General features: G+C 37.1%; 2 protein-coding genes across 2 annotated transcripts; one reads left to right on the forward strand and one right to left on the reverse strand.

Moving 5' to 3' along the window:
- The first annotated feature begins 1,207 nt into the window (after positions 1 to 1,207).
- LOC111419911 (uncharacterized) lies at positions 1,208 to 6,836 on the forward strand. The gene is made up of 4 exons (XM_023052798.2): positions 1,208 to 5,761; positions 5,828 to 5,880; positions 5,931 to 6,112; positions 6,174 to 6,836. The coding sequence occupies exons 1-4, from the start codon at positions 5,457 to 5,459 to the stop codon at positions 6,813 to 6,815; spliced, it is 1,182 nt and encodes a 393-aa protein (XP_022908566.1). The 5' UTR covers positions 1,208 to 5,456; the 3' UTR covers positions 6,816 to 6,836.
- A 114-nt stretch (positions 6,837 to 6,950) lies between these two features.
- Positions 6,951 to 8,063, reverse strand: LOC111419910 (uncharacterized). Its single transcript, XM_071200411.1, has 5 exons — positions 7,928 to 8,063; positions 7,700 to 7,856; positions 7,519 to 7,637; positions 7,237 to 7,416; positions 6,951 to 7,162 (listed from the first exon to the last, which is right to left on the reverse strand). The coding sequence occupies exons 1-5, from the start codon at positions 8,061 to 8,063 to the stop codon at positions 6,951 to 6,953; spliced, it is 804 nt and encodes a 267-aa protein (XP_071056512.1).
- Positions 8,064 to 21,445: the final 13,382 nt, after the last annotated feature.

A 21,445-nucleotide genomic window follows, 5' to 3' on the forward strand; every position in this document is an offset into this window, starting at 1 on the left:
ACATCGTTTGATAACCAGTGTTCAGTTATTATTGCATATTCAATCTTAGAATTATTGATGATATTAGTGAAGGCGTCAATTTTATTGCTAAGACCCTGTATGTTTATGTTCAATAATGTTACCATAGGAATTTCTCTCATGTTTTGGTCAGAGTAGAGGCCTGGAGTCTGAATAAAAAACGGTTGATTCTAGCTCCAGCGGGCCATAATTGCGTATTTTCTATAGCAATTTGATGACTTTCTTCAACGGATAGTTTAAAAGACGAATATTCATCAGGATATTTTGAAACAAGTTTTTCACATTTAGCATCTATGTTTTGTGTTTTCAGATAATCTATGATGTCCTTCGTAGTTGTTTCAGGACTTAATCTATACAAGTGAAAGTGTCTGTACTGCTTAACCCCTTTCAAATTTGTGCCTTGCGCAGTTCCAGTAATTGTGTTTTGATTTCTTCGTTTGTTTTTTCTAGCAATGGCTAATTCAAAACCATCCTCGTCAATAAATTTGCCACTGTTTTCATCATTTTTTTTGTTTTTATGAACCTTTTTTTCCAGGAGTGATTTTTTTGAAAATATTTCCTTTAAAGAATTTTCCTCTTTACTATTTTTATTAATATTTTTGTTTTCGATCTTTTTGTCATCAGCTGTAGTCTTTTTTTCCGATTCCGAGTTTTTACGATGTTTTGAAATTGTACCGGTTTGCGAGTTGTTATTTCGCTCGGATCTCATCTCAATATTATTAAAGTTACCGGTTTCTTTTTCCCGATTTATTTCTGGCATTACAGAAAATTTTGTTTCTGAATTTATTTTTAACTTTGCAACTTCACGTTGGAGGTCTCTGTTATCTTTTCGCAATTTTTCTATTTCTATTTGTAGGCTAGTTATTATAGTATTAGTAATACTTTTGATAGCATTTTCAATTTTTTCATTTATAAATTTTTCTAAGCTAGAGTTATCGCTTACCTCTTTTTTTTCATCGTTTATGATTGAGGTTAATTTTACACTGCAATCATTGCACTTCCATTCTTTAATTGTGCCGTCTTCTCGGATTTGATTATATTGGGCTATAGAAATACCCACACACTTTAAATGATAATTTCTTTCACAATCACTTCGACATACTATATAATCATCGTATCTTCCAATACTTTTCTCACAGTATGCACACTGTATCGCCATGTTGGAAAATGTCATACCTAATTAGGCACGACCCGATTTTTTGGGATCCCCTCGATGCCTCACCTTCGTGCCACATAAACATTGAGGCTTGATTATTAGCAAGATCATGCACTGCAAAATTGTACGTCTACAGTTGCCTGAGATAGTAAACTTTACTGCAGGTTAGTACAGGTGTGGGGAGAGGTTTTTCAAGATCGAAACATATTGCTTTTACAGTAGTTGCGTTATCCTTGGCAAGTTTCTTGGCATCATCTTTTTCTGATCTAGCTTTCTCCGCTTTACGTAAATGAACATCTTTCTGGATTTTACTATTTTTCACCACCTCGGCATTAGGATCGTTATTTATTTTGTTTTCAAGTGCATCGCATGTTGTACACGTATCAGTGTGAGGCCGTTTGAAACTGAGACTGAATTGCGGTGTAAAAATGAATATATAAAAACTCTCCTAAACAGTATGTTGAATATTATTTTCATGGCAAAACTCCAAAAAAAGTGTATACATTTTGTGAATATTCAGTTCGCCTGAGAGATATTTTGTCTGTGGATTTTTGTTTCTTGAATAATGGCTTGAATATTTCGGGAATGACCGAATATGGGCCTTTATTACTCTAATATCATGTTCTGAAATCTTATTTGCTGGGATGTGTCTACCACGTTGGTCAGTTGGAGCTACACCTGAAGGTTTTCTGTTCTTTAAAACATTGTCATACCTTTTTTGGCTTATGGTCAAAGTTTTCAACACAAATAGTTTGCAAACTCTTTTACCCTGTAGTTTTATTTTGACGCTAACCTGTTTACGCGGCCCAACTTCTGCCCTTCTTTTGGCAGGTACTAGTGTTTGCATAGAGGAATTTAAAGATGTCGTTTGTAGATTCCATGAACCCAAATTCCAATAGTCTTGAAAGATTTGTTGACGATCTTCATCCTAAAAACTACTACATTCATATCGACATCGATGGCCTGCTAGCTGTTGAACGCTTTTAGACTCCTTAAACACTTTCCTATGACCAATATATTCGTCAATTGGGGCTCTCTATTTTTTTAAGAGCGATTTAATGGAATAACAAATTAAAGAGAAACAGAAATAAGCTATAAATCGCTCTTAAAAAAATTAGGGAGCTTTAGTTTTGAAAAACTAATAACGGAATCCGACAACCGACATTATTTGACATATTTTGGTAAAAACCGCCTTGAAATCCGCGAGGTCGTTTTCGAAATAACTGCATCCTACTAAACCGCTATTTTCCGCGAAAGTATATGGAATATCGAAAAAATAAAATATGCCCCACATTAAGAACACATCGGTTTACAACCAGTTCAAATTAGAAATTTTTTCGTCAAATAGAAAATCGCAAAGTTGACAAAGTTGCCGGCACACTCTAAAATCGGGTGCTTTTTTCATTTACTCGCGATAAAAAGAAAACCGCGGATCCGAAAATTTTCAAATTAACATATGTTACGTAGAAATGTTCAGTGATTACAACAAACTTTGTCGCAATTTTTTTCATCGATCGGTTGCGAAGATATCGATCTCTAAAGTGAGGGGCCTTGACTTTGCAAAGGAAGCACATTCCTATTTTATAAAACAATTAAAGTTAATGTGGTAATGTGATGAATTGTGCTTATTGGACAATTATTACAAATTGTGAAACTAGATATTAAGTATGTAAGTTTGTATTTTAAACCAAACTTCGATCTTAATTGATGTAGGGTTTTTAGGTTAACTCAAATAAACTAACATGTATTATGCAGTGTTTTACAACTTTACTGTAATTACAAGAAACAACAAAATAAAATATAAGTACTATTCAAAGTATGCAGGTGATTATAACACCTTGTGTAACTACCTGAATAAACACAACTTGTCGGTTTTAAACAATTTAACTAACCACGCTAACCACTAAAAGTTCCCAACAAAAATCCACGAACTGCCAGTCTCTCTCTCCGCGACTCCCTCTCGGTGTCACGAGACGAACCGAACCGACCAAACCGGTACACTATCGATAACAGGGATCTTCTCCACCAACCGTCAACACTATTCGTATGGTGAATGTGTACAGACGGTCTAGTTTGAAAAGGCGTCAAACTTACAGCTAGTCATTAATTATTGTTAAGTCAACATGTAAACGTCGTACCAATTAATAAAATATAATAAATATTTTACTTTGAGTTTCATATAAAACACTTCTAAAATTCATAAATAAAGAGGGTTTATTACATGGCGGCCCTGCCAGTCGATATCGTCTAGAATTAAAAGAAAAAATATATATATATACATTATGGGTTACAACCAGAGTAAAGAAGAGAAAGAAGTAATTATCTCGCAAGCTGGAAATAGTGGTGGTGTATCAGCGTCAAATGGACATTACACATTGCAAGAATTAGCGATCATCATAGGGATTGTTTTGGCCATCGTTTTCGTAGTTTACATTATACAAAAGTAATGTAAGAAAAGTATGGAGAAGAAAATCCGTGTTGAAGTCGCAAGAAGCCAGGAGTTGCTTAATCTTAGAACAGAAAACTAAGGTAGGCGAACTATTATAATGTGTTATGGAAGATTTTGAAGCATTGTTAGTAGTAGTTTCTACTTTTAAATCGAATAGAATTAAGGATAATAAAGAAAGACGTAGTAATTTAGATAGAGTACGTAAACATTTAGATAAAGTAGATGAGTTTTGGAAACAATTAGCAGAGTTAAAAATTATAGCTAGTAAAGATAGTTCAAATGTAAAACTTATTGAGCAGATTAAAATGCGTAATGCAGCAATCGAAGGTATTTTGAATAAAACACGTGAACTGTTAGAAAATAGGTTAGCGATAGGATCAGAAATGGCTGAATTTTTTAACTTAAAAACTGCTGGTAGTTTACTGCCAGTTATGAATAGAAACGAAGATACAACAAAGCAGTTAATAGACTCAATTTTTAAAAACTAAACTGTCGGAATCTGCTAAAATAAGGTTAAATAAATCATATGCTAACGTGCAACTTTTATTAAATTACTTAAGACAAAATTTTATTACTCAACAATCTCCTACTGTATTGGCGAGTAAGTTACACAATTCCCGACAACTGGATCGTTCAGTTGAAGAGTATGGCAGAGAAATAGAGCAATTGCTTGGTGATTTAACGTTGGCTCAAGCAGATGGTAACGATGACCTTGTAAATTCTTTGCGAATAGTTAACGAAAAATTAGCAATTCATTCTTTTAGTAACGGTCTTAAAAATCATGATGTAAAAATGATTGTTAAGGCTAGAAATTATTCTACCCTCAAAGAAGCTATTAGCGTAGCTAAGGACGAGGATAAATTTAAACCTTCCTCATCAAATATTTTCTCATACAATAAAACAAGACCACCACAAAGAAACAATTTCAGAGGTAGTCGAAATCAATATTATCGTGGATTTGGTAATCAAAGATATCAAATCAGTCACACAATGATCGAAATTATAATGTGTACATTATAATTTCAATCATATTCAAATTCGAGATATAAAAATTATTATTCGCGAGGTCAACCACAAGGGCGTAATAATTTTCGTGGTAGATTTACCAATAGGGGTAACACGACTCCTAACCGAGGAAGAGCACAAAATGTGTTCTATACCGAGAGTGAAAAGCACAACACCGAGAGCGAAAATTCGCAACATATAAATACGTTTTTTCGAGAATGAACGGGAAAATACTATAATTTTAAGTATGGATGGTATGAATTATGTACGAATGAGATATGGTGTGAATGAATTAATTATTATTTCTTTTAGACACTGGCGCAAGTGTCAGCGTAATTTTTTTAAATGTTTTAAAGAAAACTGAATTTATTGATAAAAATAAAAAAGTCATTATAAACGGTATAGCTGGTTCAACAAAATCATAGGATCAGCAAATATTTCTTTAAAATTGAATAATGTTAAATTTATTCACGAGTTTTTAATTATGAAAGACTTTATGAGTGGTATAAATGGAATAATTGGATCAGATTTCTTTTTGAAACACAATGCTTGCATCGATTATGAAAAATTTACATTTTCGATTAATTTGGAAGGACAAAAAGTTATTATTCCGTTAAGGTGGGTCTTAGCGGTCCGTACCGTGGTTCAACTCGGCTCGGCGAAGCGTGGCTTCGCGCCGCGCTGTTCCGAAGCATCGTCTTAGCCGATTCTTGCCTTGCTTGACTTTTGTCGACGCAGCACGGTTTGCGCTAACCGAAAAATCGCCGGTTCGTGTTTTATTGTCAGTGCAGTACGGTTTTAACGGTTGAAGAGAAACATTGTTCACAAATGGAGGCCCAGACTAAGGAATTTTTTTTCCGGAGAAGAAGAATTTTATGTCTTAATTATTTATATTGGAAAGCAATAATAAGACGACGCGAGACGAAAGCGATTATTAGGAAAAGGAGTAGAGAAGGAGCATTTCACAATTTAACGGTGGAGATGCGATTGAGTGATCCAGAGTCCTTTTTCAATTTTTATCGTATGTCTCCTTCTTTATTTGATAAGTTGTTAGGATATATCTATAATGATATAAAGAAGGAAGATGTCCATAACGCAATAAAACCCTCAGAAAGGTTAGCGTTGACGTTAAGGTAAGATTTATGAGAGCAAAAAAAAATGTGTATGCATCTATATATGATGAATGTTATGATTTCTAGATATTTGGCTACCGGTGATAGTATGGTGTCATTGACCTACTTATTTCGAATAGGTAAGTGTAAAATTTCTTCTTGAAGCCAGCTTTGTATTACGAACTTCTAGGAAAAAGCACTGTCCCATACATTATAATGGAAGTGTGCACGGCCATATGGAAGCGATTATCAAACATGGTAATAAAACCATTGACAAAGGACAATTTCCGAGAAATTGCAAAGGATTTTGAAGAAAAGTGGAACTTTCCCCACTGCATTGGGGCTCTTGATGGCAAACATGTATTAATACAGGTTTGCATATCGATTAAAACCATCTATTAATATGTTAATGTAAACAATTATATTATTGTAGGCTTTTCCGAATAGTGGTTCTGAGAACTTTAATTATAAGGGAACTCATAGTTTAGTTCTCTTAGCGCTATGCGATGCTAACTACAATTTTACAGTTGTGGATATTGGAGCTTCAGGTCGTCAAAGTGATGGTGGTATTTTGAAAAATTCAAAATTTGGTAGTGCATTGGCAACAAATATGTTGCCAATTCCCCCAAAGGAAGTTCTGTCGGGTTGTACAACACCGATGCCATACGTAATCGTAGCTGATGAAGCATTCCCACTTACGAATTACCTAATGAGAGCATACCCTGGGAAAAGAGGACCGTTAGAACATAAAAAGGAAAATTTTAATTTCCGATTATCACGGGCACGAAGGGTGATTGAAAATTGCTTTGGCATTATGTCAGCTCGGTTTAGAATATATCGGAAACCAATTTTATGTAATCGAGCAGGAGTTATCAGTATTATTCAAGCAACGGTGTGTCTCCACAATTATTTAAATAAATATTGTTCACGAAATATTTCGGGTAGAAATAATCGTGTGAATGCTTATAAGGAAATTACACGAACTGGAAGTAACACATATTCCCGTTCAGCTGAAAACATAAGAAATGAGTTTGCGGAGTATTTTTTAAAATACCCGATAGAACATGTCGAATAAAATATCATAATAAATTAATTATAAAAACACAGTTTAGCCGTTTTTCTTTCCTTAACTTTTTATATTATTTAAAAAGTATAATATTGTATTATAATAAAGTATAAGTATATTATAAGTGATATAGTTTATTAATAATTAATCGGGAAATATCCCATATTTACTTTTATAAAATATTTTATGCATCTCAAACATAAAATTATCCTGAGCTTGCTCCGGTAGTTGCATAACTTTTTTCGCCATACTCGCGAAAAACAGTTCAGTGCTGCTCATTTCAGGTGCAGCCGATGTTGTGGGCGGCGGTCTAGATAATTCCGCTCTCAACAGCTCTTCTATGGTATCTTTTGATTCTTAAATAGAAACAAAACTATCTTAGTGCATTTGTAAAATACATAAATCAATCTCATATAAAACTGAGAATTACTTTTTCGTGCAGAAGGTTTTGTACTCTGAGTTGGCAACGGTGGAAGAGGTGTTGGAGCTTCCACCACAATTTCATCGAAATTATTTCGGATAGGACCACTAGGAAATGGATTTTCAGCATTCTCGCACTCATTCTGAATATAAAAATGAATAGGAGTTTCTCCTCGACCGTCTTTATAACCTACAATAAAAAAACAATACAACAAATTTTTCGGCCAGGACAACATCTGAGATTTCTGGTTCCTAGTTATTTAAGATTTAAAAATTGAAAAATAATACTTACAACTTGGTGATTCCATTACTAAATTTGAAGTGCTTCCTTCTTGTGATAGGTAGTCCATAGTCGAAGGACCTTCATTATCATCCGCGTTCGTTGCATCAAAGTGCATACTTGTTTCCGTACTACAAATAGAAACATTACAATTAGAAATACATAAAAAATATTACTCATAAATGCCTCTTACATACTGTCTCCAACATAATTATCTAAAAATTGTAGATATTTAAAAAAAGGCCACTTCTTTGTGGAAGGTTTACCGCTTCCACTAGGCAGTTTTGTTTTCTTTTTTTCTGCAAAATATTTGTATCGCAGCGTTTTCCACTTTTGCATGCATTTCTCGGCTGTAAATAAAAGTTAATTATAATGTTATTCTAAATAAATTTTAGATTAGTTATCAAAATATAAAACTTACTAGTACATCCCATGATTTTGGCAATCTCTTCCCACGATTTCTTGCGTAAGAAAACGTTTTTGTAATGTACTGATCTTACGTCGAACAACACCGGTCTTGCTTGTACTAAATTTACAAGTTTTTCAACGTTTTCCATCGTAAAAAAAAAGTTAACCTCAAATTCACTTAAACTCCACTCCACTGCGCTCGGCTCAGCTCGGCTACAAAAGTTGGATTGAACCAACTTTTGACGCCGAGCCGAGCTTAGCCACGCTGCCCGCACGGACACAGAGAATAGCGCGCTGTGATTGGTCTATTTGTTAAAAAGCCGAGCTGAGCTTAGCCGAGCTGAGGCACGGTATGGACCGCTAAGACCCACCTTTAGAATCAAAATATGACAGTTACGTTACAATTGCCCCGCGGTGTGAAATTATTAAATATTTTTGGACAAGCGGTTCCGATGATTGCGTAGTTTCATCTGAAGAAATTTCGGACGGTGTTTTTACTGCGAGTACTATCGTTAGACCAAAATCACATTTAATTCCCGTACGATTATTAAATACAAATGATAGACAAATTAAAATAAAAAATTTTAGACCAAACACTTTTAAGTTAGAGAATTTTCATATGTACACTATAGATAAAAATCAAAATTCTTTGAATCGCGTTGATAAATTACTAAAATTAATTAATTTACAAGATATGAATAAGCAAGAGACAGATAGTATTCATAAAATCTGTGCAAAATATGCGGATGTATTTCTTTTAGAGAATGATTCGGTAATTGTTACGAATGTAATGACAGAAAAAATTGTATTAAAACAAAACGCTCAACCAATCTATGTGAAACCATATCGTTTGCCTCATTTTCAAAAGACAGAAATTGATAAGCAGATTGATAAAATGTTAAATGATGGTATCATTGAAGAAGCCAAATCTAGTTGGTCTTCTCCAATTTTGATAGTGCCTAAGAAAACCAACGGCGAAACTAAAAAATGGCGACTTGTTATAGATTATAGATCTCTAAACAAAAATGTTGAAGATGATAGATTTCCGTTAGCAAATATTTCAGAAATTTTAGATTCATTGTCTGGTGCATTTTACTTTTCTCACCTAGACTTATAACAGGGTTATTATCAAGTAGAATTAGATGTGGAAAGTAGAAATTGTACAGCTTTTACGACACGTAAAGGACAGTTTCGAATGACAAGACTACCGATGGGTTTAAAAACCAGCCCTAGCTCTTTTTCAAGAGTAATGAACGTAGCAATGTCAGGTTTGAACTTTGAATCGTGTTTTATATACTTAGATGACTTGATTGTTTTTGGTAAAAATTTGCAAAACCATAACTAAAATTTAATTAAAGTACAAAGTTTAAGGGAAACCAATTTAAAATTAAATCCATTAAAATGTTCATTTTTAAAAAAAGAAATAATGTACTTAGGTCATAAAATTTCATCAGCTGGCATATCTCCTGATCCAAGCAAAATTAATAATGTACAAAATTACCCAATTCCGAAAAATGCAGACGAAGTAAAACGATTTGTTGCTTTCGCAAATTATTATCGAAAGTTTATTAGAAATTTTGCCGAAATTGCAACTCCTTTAAATAAACTTGCTAGAAAATCTGTTCAATTTGAGTGGAATGAAAATAGTCAAAAGGCATTCAAATTATTGAAAGAAAAATTATGTAATCCACCCGTGTTACAATATCCAGATTTTTCTGAAAATAATCAATTCATACTTAGAACTTATGCATCCGGCTATGCGATCGGATCCGTTTTATCAAATGGTAATGATAGACCCGTAGCTTATGCAAGCCGAAGTTTAAACAAAGCTGAAATAAATTATAGCACAATTGAAAAAGAGTTACTAACTGTAGTCTGGTCAGTCAAACGTTTTCGTCCATATTTATTTGGGCGTAAATTTCAAATTTATACAGATCATCGCCCGTTAGTTTATCTATTTGGTATGAACAACCCTTCATCCAGATTAACAAAATTTAGATTGATACTTGAAGAATATGACTTTGTGATAAATTACGTCAAGGGGAAGGAAAATGCAACAGCAGATGCTTTATCACGAATTCAAATACAATCTACTGATTTAAAAAAATTATCAAATGAAATATTTGTAATGACACGAAATCAATCCAAAAGAAATGCTGAATTACCGAGTGACATAAGCAATGATAACAATGAACGGACTGGCCATCCGGGATTAGTCGAATTATTGAAAAAACCGCGAAATTCAGTCGAATTAAAAGAATTGAATAATATTACGTTTAATAAAGAAAACGAAAATATAATAACTTGATATATGACAAAAAATTAAATATAATATATATAAAAAGTAATCGATCGGCACATGCTCTAGATGCAGTGTTGAGATGCTTAAGTAATGTATGTAAAAGGTATGAAATTCCGGAAGTTTTTATATTAAAATGTGATGACAACAATAATTTAATTAAACAATTAGCAAAGGTACCAAAAATATTAAAAGATTGCAACATTAAAATCTCGATTATTGACAATGTAAAACGAATAGAGTGTAAAGAAACTCGACAGTTGATACTTAATGATTTCCATTTACTGCCCACAGGAGGACACGCAGGTGTAAATCGAATGTATGCAAACATCAAAAAGTACTACTTTTGGTAAAATTTAAAAAGCGATGTTGTAAATTTTGTGAAGAAGTGTGATGATTGTCAGAGGTATAAACATTCGCGATCGCACATAGAACCTCAGACCATCACCACTACTGCCTCGTCAGCTTTTCAAAAAATTTATTTAGATATCATGGGTCCCATTAATCAGGATGATGATGATAACAGATACATATTAACTATACAGTGTGAATTAACAAAATTTATAGAAGCATATCCAATTAAAAATAAAGAATCAGAAACAGTAGCAAAAGCTTTTGTAAATAATTTTGTGCTAAGATTTGGTATACCAGAAGAGATGGTAACAGATCAAGGTACAGAATTCTTAGCTCAATTATTCCGAGCAACTGCAAAATTATTAGGTATTAAACAACTTAATTCAACTGCATATCATCATCAAACTTTGGGATCACTGGAAAATTCTCACAAACATTTAGGCTCATATTTACGCATGCAAATTTCAAAATTTCCAGAAACGTGGAGCTCATGGGTACAATTTTGGTGTTTCGCATATAACAATAGTGTTCATACTGAAACGAAATACACCCCATACGAGTTAGTTTTTGGGAAAAAATGTAGCTTACCCAACAATATATTGCATAATTTAGATCCGATTTACAATTTTGAAAGTTATCCAAACGAATTGAAGTTTAGGCTTCAAAAAGCGTGGGTTGACGAGAAAGAAAATTTAGTTGAGTCAAAACTGAAACGCAAAATGAACCTTGATATTAAGAGTTCGAACGTTAATTTCAAGTTTAATGATAAGGTGCTGTTAAGAAATGAAAGCGGCAATAAATTAGAACCATTATATAAGGGACCTTATAAGGTAATTAGTGAAAAGGCGCCTAAGTACATATAAAGTACACGCCTAATAAGTTAATAGAAGTACATAAAAATAGAGTTAAACCATCTGACGGTCCCATGTGTCCTCATTTCGCCCTTGCAGCTGGAGACGAATGCATTTCTTTAACTCTTGGATTCGTCTCTCGGCCGGGTTCGCCTGTGGATGGTGAATGGGCGTAGTCCAGTGGAGGCAGCCCCAGCGTCGGAGTGCCGAATCCCATTCTATGCTGGTAAATTGTGGTCCGTTGTCACTCAGCAGGGCGCGGGGGTAGCCAACGCGGGCGAAAACCTCTTGCTGGAGGAATCGGATGATCCTTCCGGCGCTGCTGTTCGGCATCGGGAGCGCTTCAACCCATCGGCTATATAGGTCCGTGACCACGACAGCGAATCTGTTACCATCGCGGCTGCGTTCGCAGGGTCCCATAATGTCGATAGCGACGACCTCCCAGGGTTCGGCCGGATCGCGTGGCCGAAGTGGAGCAAAGAGCGGAGCTGGCGGCGGCTGGCGGCGACTGGCGGGCTTCTCTGCCTTCAGGAGGGCCTCTGTCTGGACCGGTTCCACCCCATCGGAGGTAATGCGGTGCCCCAGGTATTCGATCGTCCTTGTCCCGAAGACACATTTTCCGGGGAGAGGCGGAGATCGTGCTGCTGAAGGCGCTCGAATATTAGACGGAGATGGGTCAGGTGCTCCTCCCAACTTCTGCTGAACACGACGATGTCGTCTAGATAGGCGATGGCAAACCGTCTCAGGTAACCGGGCAGCACCTCCTGGGTCATAAGTTTTTGGAAAGTCGCGGGGGCGTTCTTCAGTCCAATGGGCATCACGCGGAACTGGTACGTGGCTCCGTCGGGAGTCGTGAATGCCGTTAATGGCCTCGAGTCCACCGCCATGGGTATCTGCCAATACCCGGACTTTAGATCGAGCGTTGAAAATACGGTGGCCTCGCTCAAGTCCCGGACCGTTTCGTGTATGTTGGACAGGGCTGAGCACTCGTCTCTGGTCTGCTGGTTTAGTCGCGCCTGTAGTCGACGCAGAACCGGGTGCTGCCGTCTTTCTTTGTCACCAACACAATGGGGGACGAGTATGGGGAATGGCTCGCCTCAATCAATCGCTCTTCGGAGAGCATACGTTCCACCTCCGTGGCGATGATAGCCTTTTTGGCGGCAGAGTATCGGTACGGGGCGATGCGGAAGGGCCGGGCTCCGTCGAGCAACTGTAGGCGATGGTCGGTGGTGCTGGTTGTGCTGGTGATGCCGGCGGCGATAGGAGCGAATAGCTCGGGGAAGTCGTGTACGAGCCCTTTGAAGACGTCTTGGTGATTAGTAGGGAACGATTGTTGCAGTGCGTCCGGTCTCGCGGTGTTGGTGGTTTTCTTGACGAGGTTGCCGCGGAAGAAAACGGTGGACCGCCGTGAGCGACCGAAATGGCAGCAGCCGCGTTGATAGTCCATCACGGCGCCTTCTCTGATGAACCACTTCTTGCCCAGGATAATGGCCGCCGCCAGGCGTGGAACCACCAGGAAGTCGGCCTCGCAGCGCTCTCCGCCGATGGTGAACTTCAGCCTCGCGGTGCCCAGGATCGTCATGCGGGTCTCCGGGTCATCTTGGAAGGCCTGGCCTGGTTGGCGTTCATAATGGGCCACAAGGTCGGCCCGGATCAGGTTATCAGTCGACCCTGAATCCAGGAGGACGCATTGTGGAGCGCCGAACAGTTGCAGCTCCACGGTTTAGCGGTGGGCCGTGGTGGTGGTGCTCATAGTTGCGACCGCCTCTCCTGCCAGGTGGCGGTAGCCGGTTCGCTTCCCGGCTGTCGTTGGCGTAACGCAGGACAGTCTCGGTGCCAGTGTTTGTCCGGGCAGTAGTGACATTGGGGCGGTGGTCTCCTTAGCGTTGGATCCGCTTTGGGGGTCAGCGTCGGTTTACCGTCGTCTGTTCGCCTAGTCGGTGCTGGTACTTTCAGTATCCCGAAAGCCTTCAGGTCCCCCTCGGTTTTGATCGCCTCCTTCCGTAGTTCGATGATCGACTTTGGTTGCGATCGCATAAATGTCGACAGGGGCGGCAACATAAGTGAGATTATTGTCCCCACATCGTCGTCGGGTCGTCGTTTCAGCCTGCGCGCCTGGATATACTTCCTCTTCAGGAAGTCGCAATACAGGGCATTTAATTTCGCTATGTTCGCGCAGCTTTTGAAATGGGAGAGCAACTCGGAACGAAACTCCTCGTAAGTGAAAGGCAGGTCGTCAAACGACGCCCACCTTTTCCGACGTTTCGGGGCCCTCTTCGCCAGAAGAGTCGTCCGAAGTTGGTTTAGCTGGGTACGGACGTCGTCTTGGGAGGATCTTCTTCGTACTCCTAGTTTCAACCTTCGGCATGACGTGCCCCACGTTGGGCGTCAATTGTTACCGGGTTGGAAAGTCGGCTGAAGTTACCTCTAAACCCTCAACAGTAACTCGTGACGGAGCTTTTGAGTGGTCGTCGGATTATTGAAACATCGATAAAAAAATTAAAAATATAACTATATTTAACACACAATACAATACAATATATACGAGGAAATTAAAATAGCGTAATCGGTTGTTCGTTGAGCTCTTCTCTTTCTTCACTGATGGCTACGGCTTCTGTGGCTGCCTTTATACCCCCGGAGAACAAAGAAAGTGTCAAATTCGTTCTCCGGTTCGCCTGGGGTTCGAGACCGGTCGCAGCCAATTAGAGCGGGGCTTTCGAAGCAGCCCATCGTCGGTCGGATAACAGGTACTATGTTCTGGATTCGGTGGCATCAGTACTGTATATGTGGCACATTCTGTGTTACGGCCAATATTATATCGATTCATGTGTGGAGGACTCGGAGGACTTGGAGAGCATACCATCTGAGGGCTTTGTGAACTGAAGGTATGCGACGAAAGCGAGGAATGAACATTTCGTGGCGGTTCGCTAATTTGTTTTAGTAGCTGTAACATGCCAATTTTGAAATCCAATTTCTGAGTTCTGTTCATTGCTTCCATGTCACTTCGGAAACTTAACAAAAACTTTGTATCGTCGTCATCATGTATGGGTTGTTCTTTTCTCTGTTTCATTATAGCTAGTATTTGCGTTGGCACATCTTTCTCAGCAACCTTTTTCTTTTTCGCATTAGTAGGTTTTTTTTCCGTGATATAGTCTTCCACAATTGAGTTTTGACTATCTTCTTCTTCTCTAGTTCCAGTTTTTGAAGTTCCTTCGCCTGCGTCGTCGTAATTCCCCTCGTGACTTAAAAACAAAATGAAACATTTACTTTAACTTGAATCGATACATGACAATTTTTTTATTCAAATGCTCGAAAAGAGGTCTAACCTTTGCAAATTTGTCTTGTTGATCTAGCGTGGAATTGTCAGTCAAATGAAAGTTTGATAAAATAAATTCAAACTTATCTCTATTGATACATTCTGTTACCATACCATTGTTAGCGTCTCTATCACGTTCCCAAAACATTCTTCGCCGTGGAGTAATTACGTATCCACTAATAATAAGAACTCCAAGAAAAGCTTTTATTTCGGATTCCAGAACTTCTTGAAAACGATTCTTTTGTGTAGCGTATCTATTTGTTTCAGTTGTTATTAGGTTTATAAGATTTTCATCAAAAAATCTAGGAACCACTCAAGAGGTGTTTTGTTTTCCGAAGAAAAGTTTTCTTGCGATTCATCACAAAAACTTGGAGGTAAATCATTTTTTATCCAATGATAGGTTTTCCTTTTTTTGTACATTTTTTTCTTGTTTTGAAATTTTCTGGCCAACTCTGATAATGGGATATTATCATCAGTGTCATACGAACTACTAACATGATCACCAAACAATTCTACAGTTGCTTGCAATTGAGAACCTGGTAAATTATTTATTGACATCTTCTTCAGCTGAATCTTAGTCAGTGAGATTACCACACGCATTTATTGGTGGTAACATGGTAATATTCTCGACACGTCCAACCATTTCTGCGTCCTCTTCAAGCATTGCAAGTGCTTCATTGAGTGAAACATTTCTGAAATAAATTGTATGCTATGTTCCTGGCGTACTACATATAGGACATCAAAAAACAATTTTGATTTACTAAGATTTATGGAAAGCATTTCGATTCAAACAACTGCACATCGAAAGATGAACATATTTTTAATAATATAATATAAGAAAAATTATTTTTAATTTTTGCTCAATAATAAAAAACTACTTACTTTGCAAATTGAATCTCATTCGCAGCCATAATCGATGTATATAGTATCTCTACACTTCACTATGACGACGTTTTTACCGATTTATAAACCCACGATGATCTCATACGACGGTGTAGTTGTTACTGAAGGTATATACGCGAGTGGTGATGAAAAATTACTAATACCTAAATCGTGATACAACTTGTTCCTGGTGTCCTAAAAGAATCTGAAAGTTAAAGCTGTTATTTTGTTTATAACTTAACAAAGCATAAAAAACAAAAATTTTTCATAACAAACAGTAAAAGTAACACAAATAAACTAAAATTATTAGAATTACTCTATTTAGACTTAAAACGTTTATTTCTTGTCTGTATGCAGTTTCAAATGATCCTGCATGACAACAAATTTTATCACATCACCATTTGAAACTTGCATACTGTTCCTAAACACGCATACTGAATTTAAGGAACATTCCCCAATTGGATTCCTCTTTTTGGTTTTTGTATCTGTAACAATTGAAAATATTCGTTCCAACTCAGCATTCGAATAGGGTAGAATAAGTACCAATTTTGCAATTTTACTTATATTTGCAAATAATAGTGTTTCGTCGAAACCTTGTTGTAATGATATCTCTATCCACATTTCAGAAACAGGAAGAGCAGTTAAGCGTTCTTCTTCCGATTCTGAAAATACCATATTTAAATTTCTCCATTCAATCGCGACTTGTATTACATCAATTTCAGTAATATTTTTAAATGTAGAACACAGAATTCCAAAATTACTGGTTCTAATGAAATATTTCTTATTAAAAACTACATTCGGATGCAAGAATTGCATTTCGTGGAAAATATCGTTAGGCAATCGTTTTTATAGATCTACAGCTGCTGACAACATAAAATTCAAACAATTTTTTAAAAACGTTTTTTGCTACTTTCAGGCATTTGTGCTACCAATGCTGCACATTCTGGGCCAACGTAGATATTTTGTAGATTAAGATAGTTTCTTGGATTATCCAGCTCAGTTTTTTGGAGGTCCTTTTCAAGTACAATATTCGGCTATGAAGTTCTTGCATAGCTACTTCATGAGAGTCATACATTCGATATAATGAATTGAGGTGAAGTTAGCGACGACTTTTCAGGATTTTGTTAATTCCACCACGTTCGCAAATCCGTCGCTAAGATTGAAACGGATTGAAGATGGAAAATATAATCATATTAAATGTATGTTACGAAGGTTACTACCTGCTTTTTAAACCAGAATTCCAGAATAAATTTTTAAACTGCTAATAAAATAGGGTAAAAACGTCTCGGCTTTAAAAAGAATTAAAATCATCCCCTTAGCCGTGAGTTGCAGGGTTGAAATTTGGTGTGAGCTTCGACATCCATAAGTTGATTTTCGTTAAAATTAAAGTGCTACACATGAAGGGGTGTCAACCCCTAATAAAAATAGGTGGAATTCGATATGTTAGGTGAAAAAAAAAATTAAATCCACCCCTTAGCCGTGAGTTGCTGAGTTCAAATTTGGTGTGGATAAAAATTCGACATCCCTAAGTTGATTTTGGTTAAGATTAGAGTGCTACACATGAAGGGGTGTCAACCCCTAATAAAAATAGGTGAAATTCGCTATGTTATATGAAAAAAAAAATATATAATATATAAAACACATGAATGAAAATTTTTTTATATGAAAGTAAGTACACTGTTGGAAATAATTCACGAGCACACCATGTATAACCTGAACGCGTGTGTCTAGCGCAATAAAATTTGGTATGGAAGTAGTATTAAAGTAGTGTAACTTATTCTTACATGGATAGCGGCACAACTCTGCTGAGAGGAGAAACATCAATAGCGAGAGTATCCCCCGTGAGCTTCGCGTACCATCGCTACACGACGTGGCATAGAGTCAATAAGTCGCTGTATTGTAGCAAGAGGGATGGCCAACCATGCCACCTCAACTCGCCTCCATAGCTCCTCAACGTTAGCCGAGGAAGCCGGATAACGTAGAAGTCTCCGACCAGTCATTTCCCAAACATGTTGGATCGGATTCAGATGCGGAAACCGAGCTAGCCATGGAAGCATTCGTATACGGTGCTCTTCCACAAAGGTCTGTACAACACACCCGATGTGCTGTCGTACGTTGTCGTGCATGTATAGCAGACCTGGGAGACGCCGAACGTAGGGAAGCACAACGGACCGTAGCACCTCATCTACGTATCGTTGACACGTCATGGTCTGCTATACACGCAGCAGACGTGTACGTCCACCATGTGTAATAGCACCCCAAACCATAATGCTCGGTTGTCGGTGGATAGGGCATTCTTACACGCACTGCTCGAGTAGACGATCACCACGTTTCGCACGACGCACGCGCAGTCCACTATCTACCAAACGCCGCCGTAAAGTTCGCGTAGTGAGTGCGCCTTCCCTTACCGGTGGCCAAACAGCTCCAAGTTGCCTTGAGGAGGACTCACACAACGCTAAAGCGCTGAGCACAAGAGCGCGATCCTCGTGTGCTGGCGTCACGCAGGGCCCTCCCGGCCGCGGCTGAAGGTACCTATGTCTTACCTCAGACCATTCTCGCCATGCCCGTTGCACTGCCGATAACGACCGGTCGAGGCGATGCGCAATTTCACGGAACGATACACCTTCAATGTGCATACCCTCAAACATTCCTCGCTCAAACCCGCTTAAGTAACGCGACACTTCGGTCTCCATAGCGACGGAATTAGTGATGTAAAGTTTAGCTACTTTTTAGTATTTGTAACTATCCGTTACTTTCAGAAAAAGTATTCGTTACTTTGTACTCGTTACAAGTAATCGTTTGCGCTTGAGCTTCCAGTACTAGTTTGCGCTCGAGGTTCGATTACTCGTTTTAGTTGGACTACATACTTATATGAAATTATTTTATATTACACTTATTTTTGAAAACAAATACTGTTACGCTATTATGCACTGTGCACTAATATCAAAAAATAGAGTGTAGGTTATGGGATTTACTTTTTCACTGCATATTATTATAACGAAGAATTTTTCTTAATTATTATTATTTAATTATTAATAACTTACGTTTCACTTATTATATAACAAAAATATTTGAAAGTAGTAACACATTAACAATGGAAAACAAAACTTCTTCTATAAACAAGCAATAATAAAGTAAAATAAAAATATTAAAAGAACAATAAAAGATATTACAGCTTATTATTGCAATGCAAAAATAAATTTTGTTGCGCATTTCGACTTTTAAGTCGATTTCGCCTATCCAACAATGCTTAGCCTTTGGAAAAAGTAACTGTTAGATCCAAAGTAACTGGTACCGATGTGATACGGTAACAGTTACTTCGGATCTCGCGGAGTAACGAGTACTCGTATAACGAATTGTTATTTTTTTTTACATCACTAGACGGAATGTTCCTCTTGGAAGAGCGGCTCAGTCAACAATGCCGCGACGGAACAACTCGAAACTCGATGAATAAACTCGTCTACAGTAAACCTTTGTGCTCCGCAAATATCATGGATTTATCTTCACGCATTCAGATTATATAGGATGTGCTCGTGAATTATGTCCAACAGTGTATATTATTCTAATAAAATAATTAACAAAATTAAAATTATAGTTACTATGATAACAGTCAAAAACTTAATATAATACAAAGAAACAAATGTGAAAATAAATTAAAAAAGTCAGTTCGAACACAATAAATAATTGTGTTAGTGTTGTTATGACTGAAATATGAAAGGTAAAAAAAATAAAGACTAAGAAATTATATATTTACATATATATATATTTACATTCCTTTAAACGACAAGAAATTATACCTTTACCTAAAAGTTGGTAGATATGCAGAATTTTGTTTATGCTTGTTGATAAATTTTACACAAAGATAACAAGTTTGGTCGCTTTTGTAAAAATCTTCGACTCCGTAGGCACGTTTGATGTGATACATCCTATTACAACTATAACAGGTTGTATTCGTTCATGTCCACATAATATTGTAAAATTGTTTCTTGAAGGGAACATCTATAATTTCTAAAATCTATTTTTTCAATACGTGACTTTTCTTTGACGATTTGATTAAAGTAATAGATTATGAATGCCCCACAGCCATAACCATTGCTTTGGTGATAATGATCTCGTATTCTCCAGTCATCTTCATTAAATCTTGCAATTTTTAAAAATTTTCTGAAATATTTGTTGGCTTTTCGTCTATTGTTATTTTGGCTGTTATAATATGAAAATATCTTCGTACATGTATTAGCTGTGGCTAGAACCCAATGATTACCATTTATTAAAAACGGGAATACCAAAACGTATTCAAAATTAAATTTTATGTTACTTTCATTATTATATTCTAAAAGCGAAGTCGCTTTATTACATGAAAAAATTTGATATTTATTACTATTATGTTTTTGGTAAAGGATTTGAAAACATGCAACGATAACGCCATTGCTCAGCCATTGTTGTTCTCTTAATGTTTCATTAAATATTGCAACGGTGTACTCTTTGTTGTTTGGTAAAAACTGATAATAATTTATGTTTTTCATTAATCCATTGCTAAATTTCGGAAGTTTCATCTTACAAATATTACAAAAAAAATTCTGTTTGATACGCGAGATTTGGGGGATTGTCGGTATCACATTCTTGATGCACCCAACCATTGCACGCATCGCAGCATACCCAAAAAAGCTGTACTATACCACTTGGACCGAAATAAGTGCAAATGGTTGTTATATTGTCCTTCTCGTTCTTACCAGCAAAAAAGAGTTTTTACTTTTTGTAATCGTCTCTTCGCAGAGTGAAAAATTGGATGTTTCCGTTCGGTCTTGCGCCATTCTTCTTTGCTCAAGACCCCTGTTCTTTCTTCTTTGTGATTTCTTCTTCGGTTAGACACAGTTTTTGGAATTTGTAGTTTTTCTTCTTTGTAAACTGTTAGAACATATCGTCTTATGCTGCGTGGTACCCTATTGCATTTTTGGCGTAAAACTCCCTTTTGAATGGAGTTTTTGCAGATTCCAAAGTATCTTCCAACTGGAGCATTTGACTTCCGATTAACTGAGTCCGGGAATCCACAAAGAGAGCATGGGAATGTATTTTTGCAAAATTTGTCCAAACCTTTTAGGTCTATTGTACTAATATTGTTCGCTCTGCGACAATTATATTTTTCTAATGACCGCGTAAATTGTAAAACCCTCTTCACGCGGAAGAGGCCGCTGCCGCTGTCGCGATCGCAGGTGTCGATCGATCGTTGATCGAGATCTCTCTCGCTCGCTGTCGCAATTGTGTGTAGTCGCAGGTGCCAGATTTCATTCGCTACGTGCTTGGTACGTTAACCAATTATTACTATTCTTATTTTCGCTAATTCGCTTGTCACCTTTCTCTCTTAACTTGGATTTATACATTTAATATCATTTTATTTTTTTTTATAATTTATTTTTAAATACAATTTAATTTTTTTTATTTTAATTCAAATTTCCTTCTGGTTTTATTTTTTTCGCTGTTACCAGCACCTCTTGATTAGTTCGCCTATTTTACGTTTTGGTGCGAACAAATTTGGTCCTTCGAGCCGGATTCTTAAATTTGCTGTTGTTTTTATAATAAATTTATTCTTTCCCTTTCGCCATTATCGCCGTGGTATTGTCCGTTTCCAGTTTCTGGACCGGCCCGCTTACGACTTTTTTCGCTCGTTCCACATTTGGTTTGCCAAAATTTACAATCGCTGAATTTTTGGTTTTTTTACCTTTCGCATACTGTCATCAGGTAAAGAGGAAGTATATATCGAAAACAAATGCGGCCCAAGAATCGAACCCTGTAGCACACCAGAAGCCACTCGGCTGCGATACCTTCGGAACA

Source organism: Onthophagus taurus, chromosome 11, assembly GCF_036711975.1.
Source record: "Onthophagus taurus isolate NC chromosome 11, IU_Otau_3.0, whole genome shotgun sequence".
Classification (NCBI taxonomy): domain Eukaryota; kingdom Metazoa; phylum Arthropoda; class Insecta; order Coleoptera; family Scarabaeidae; genus Onthophagus; species Onthophagus taurus.

Bases quoted from the DNA above. Each gene is read 5' to 3' on its own strand.
- LOC111419910 (XM_071200411.1), bottom strand. From the start codon at position 8,063: ATGGAAAACGTTGAAAAACTTGTAAATTTAGTACAAGCAAGACCGGTG. The intron at 7,638-7,699 runs GTAAGAGGCATT...TTCTATTTGTAG, and splicing joins AATTATGTTGGAGACAGTAT to TACGGAAACAAGTATGCACT. The intron at 7,417-7,518 runs GTAAGTATTATT...TTTTTATTGTAG, and splicing joins AGTAATGGAATCACCAAGTT to GTTATAAAGACGGTCGAGGA.
- LOC111419911 (XM_023052798.2), top strand. From the start codon at position 5,457: ATGGAGGCCCAGACTAAGGAATTTTTTTTCCGGAGAAGAAGAATTTTA. The intron at 5,762-5,827 runs GTAAGATTTATG...TATGATTTCTAG, and splicing joins AGGTTAGCGTTGACGTTAAG to ATATTTGGCTACCGGTGATA. The intron at 5,881-5,930 runs GTAAGTGTAAAA...ACGAACTTCTAG, and splicing joins GACCTACTTATTTCGAATAG to GAAAAAGCACTGTCCCATAC.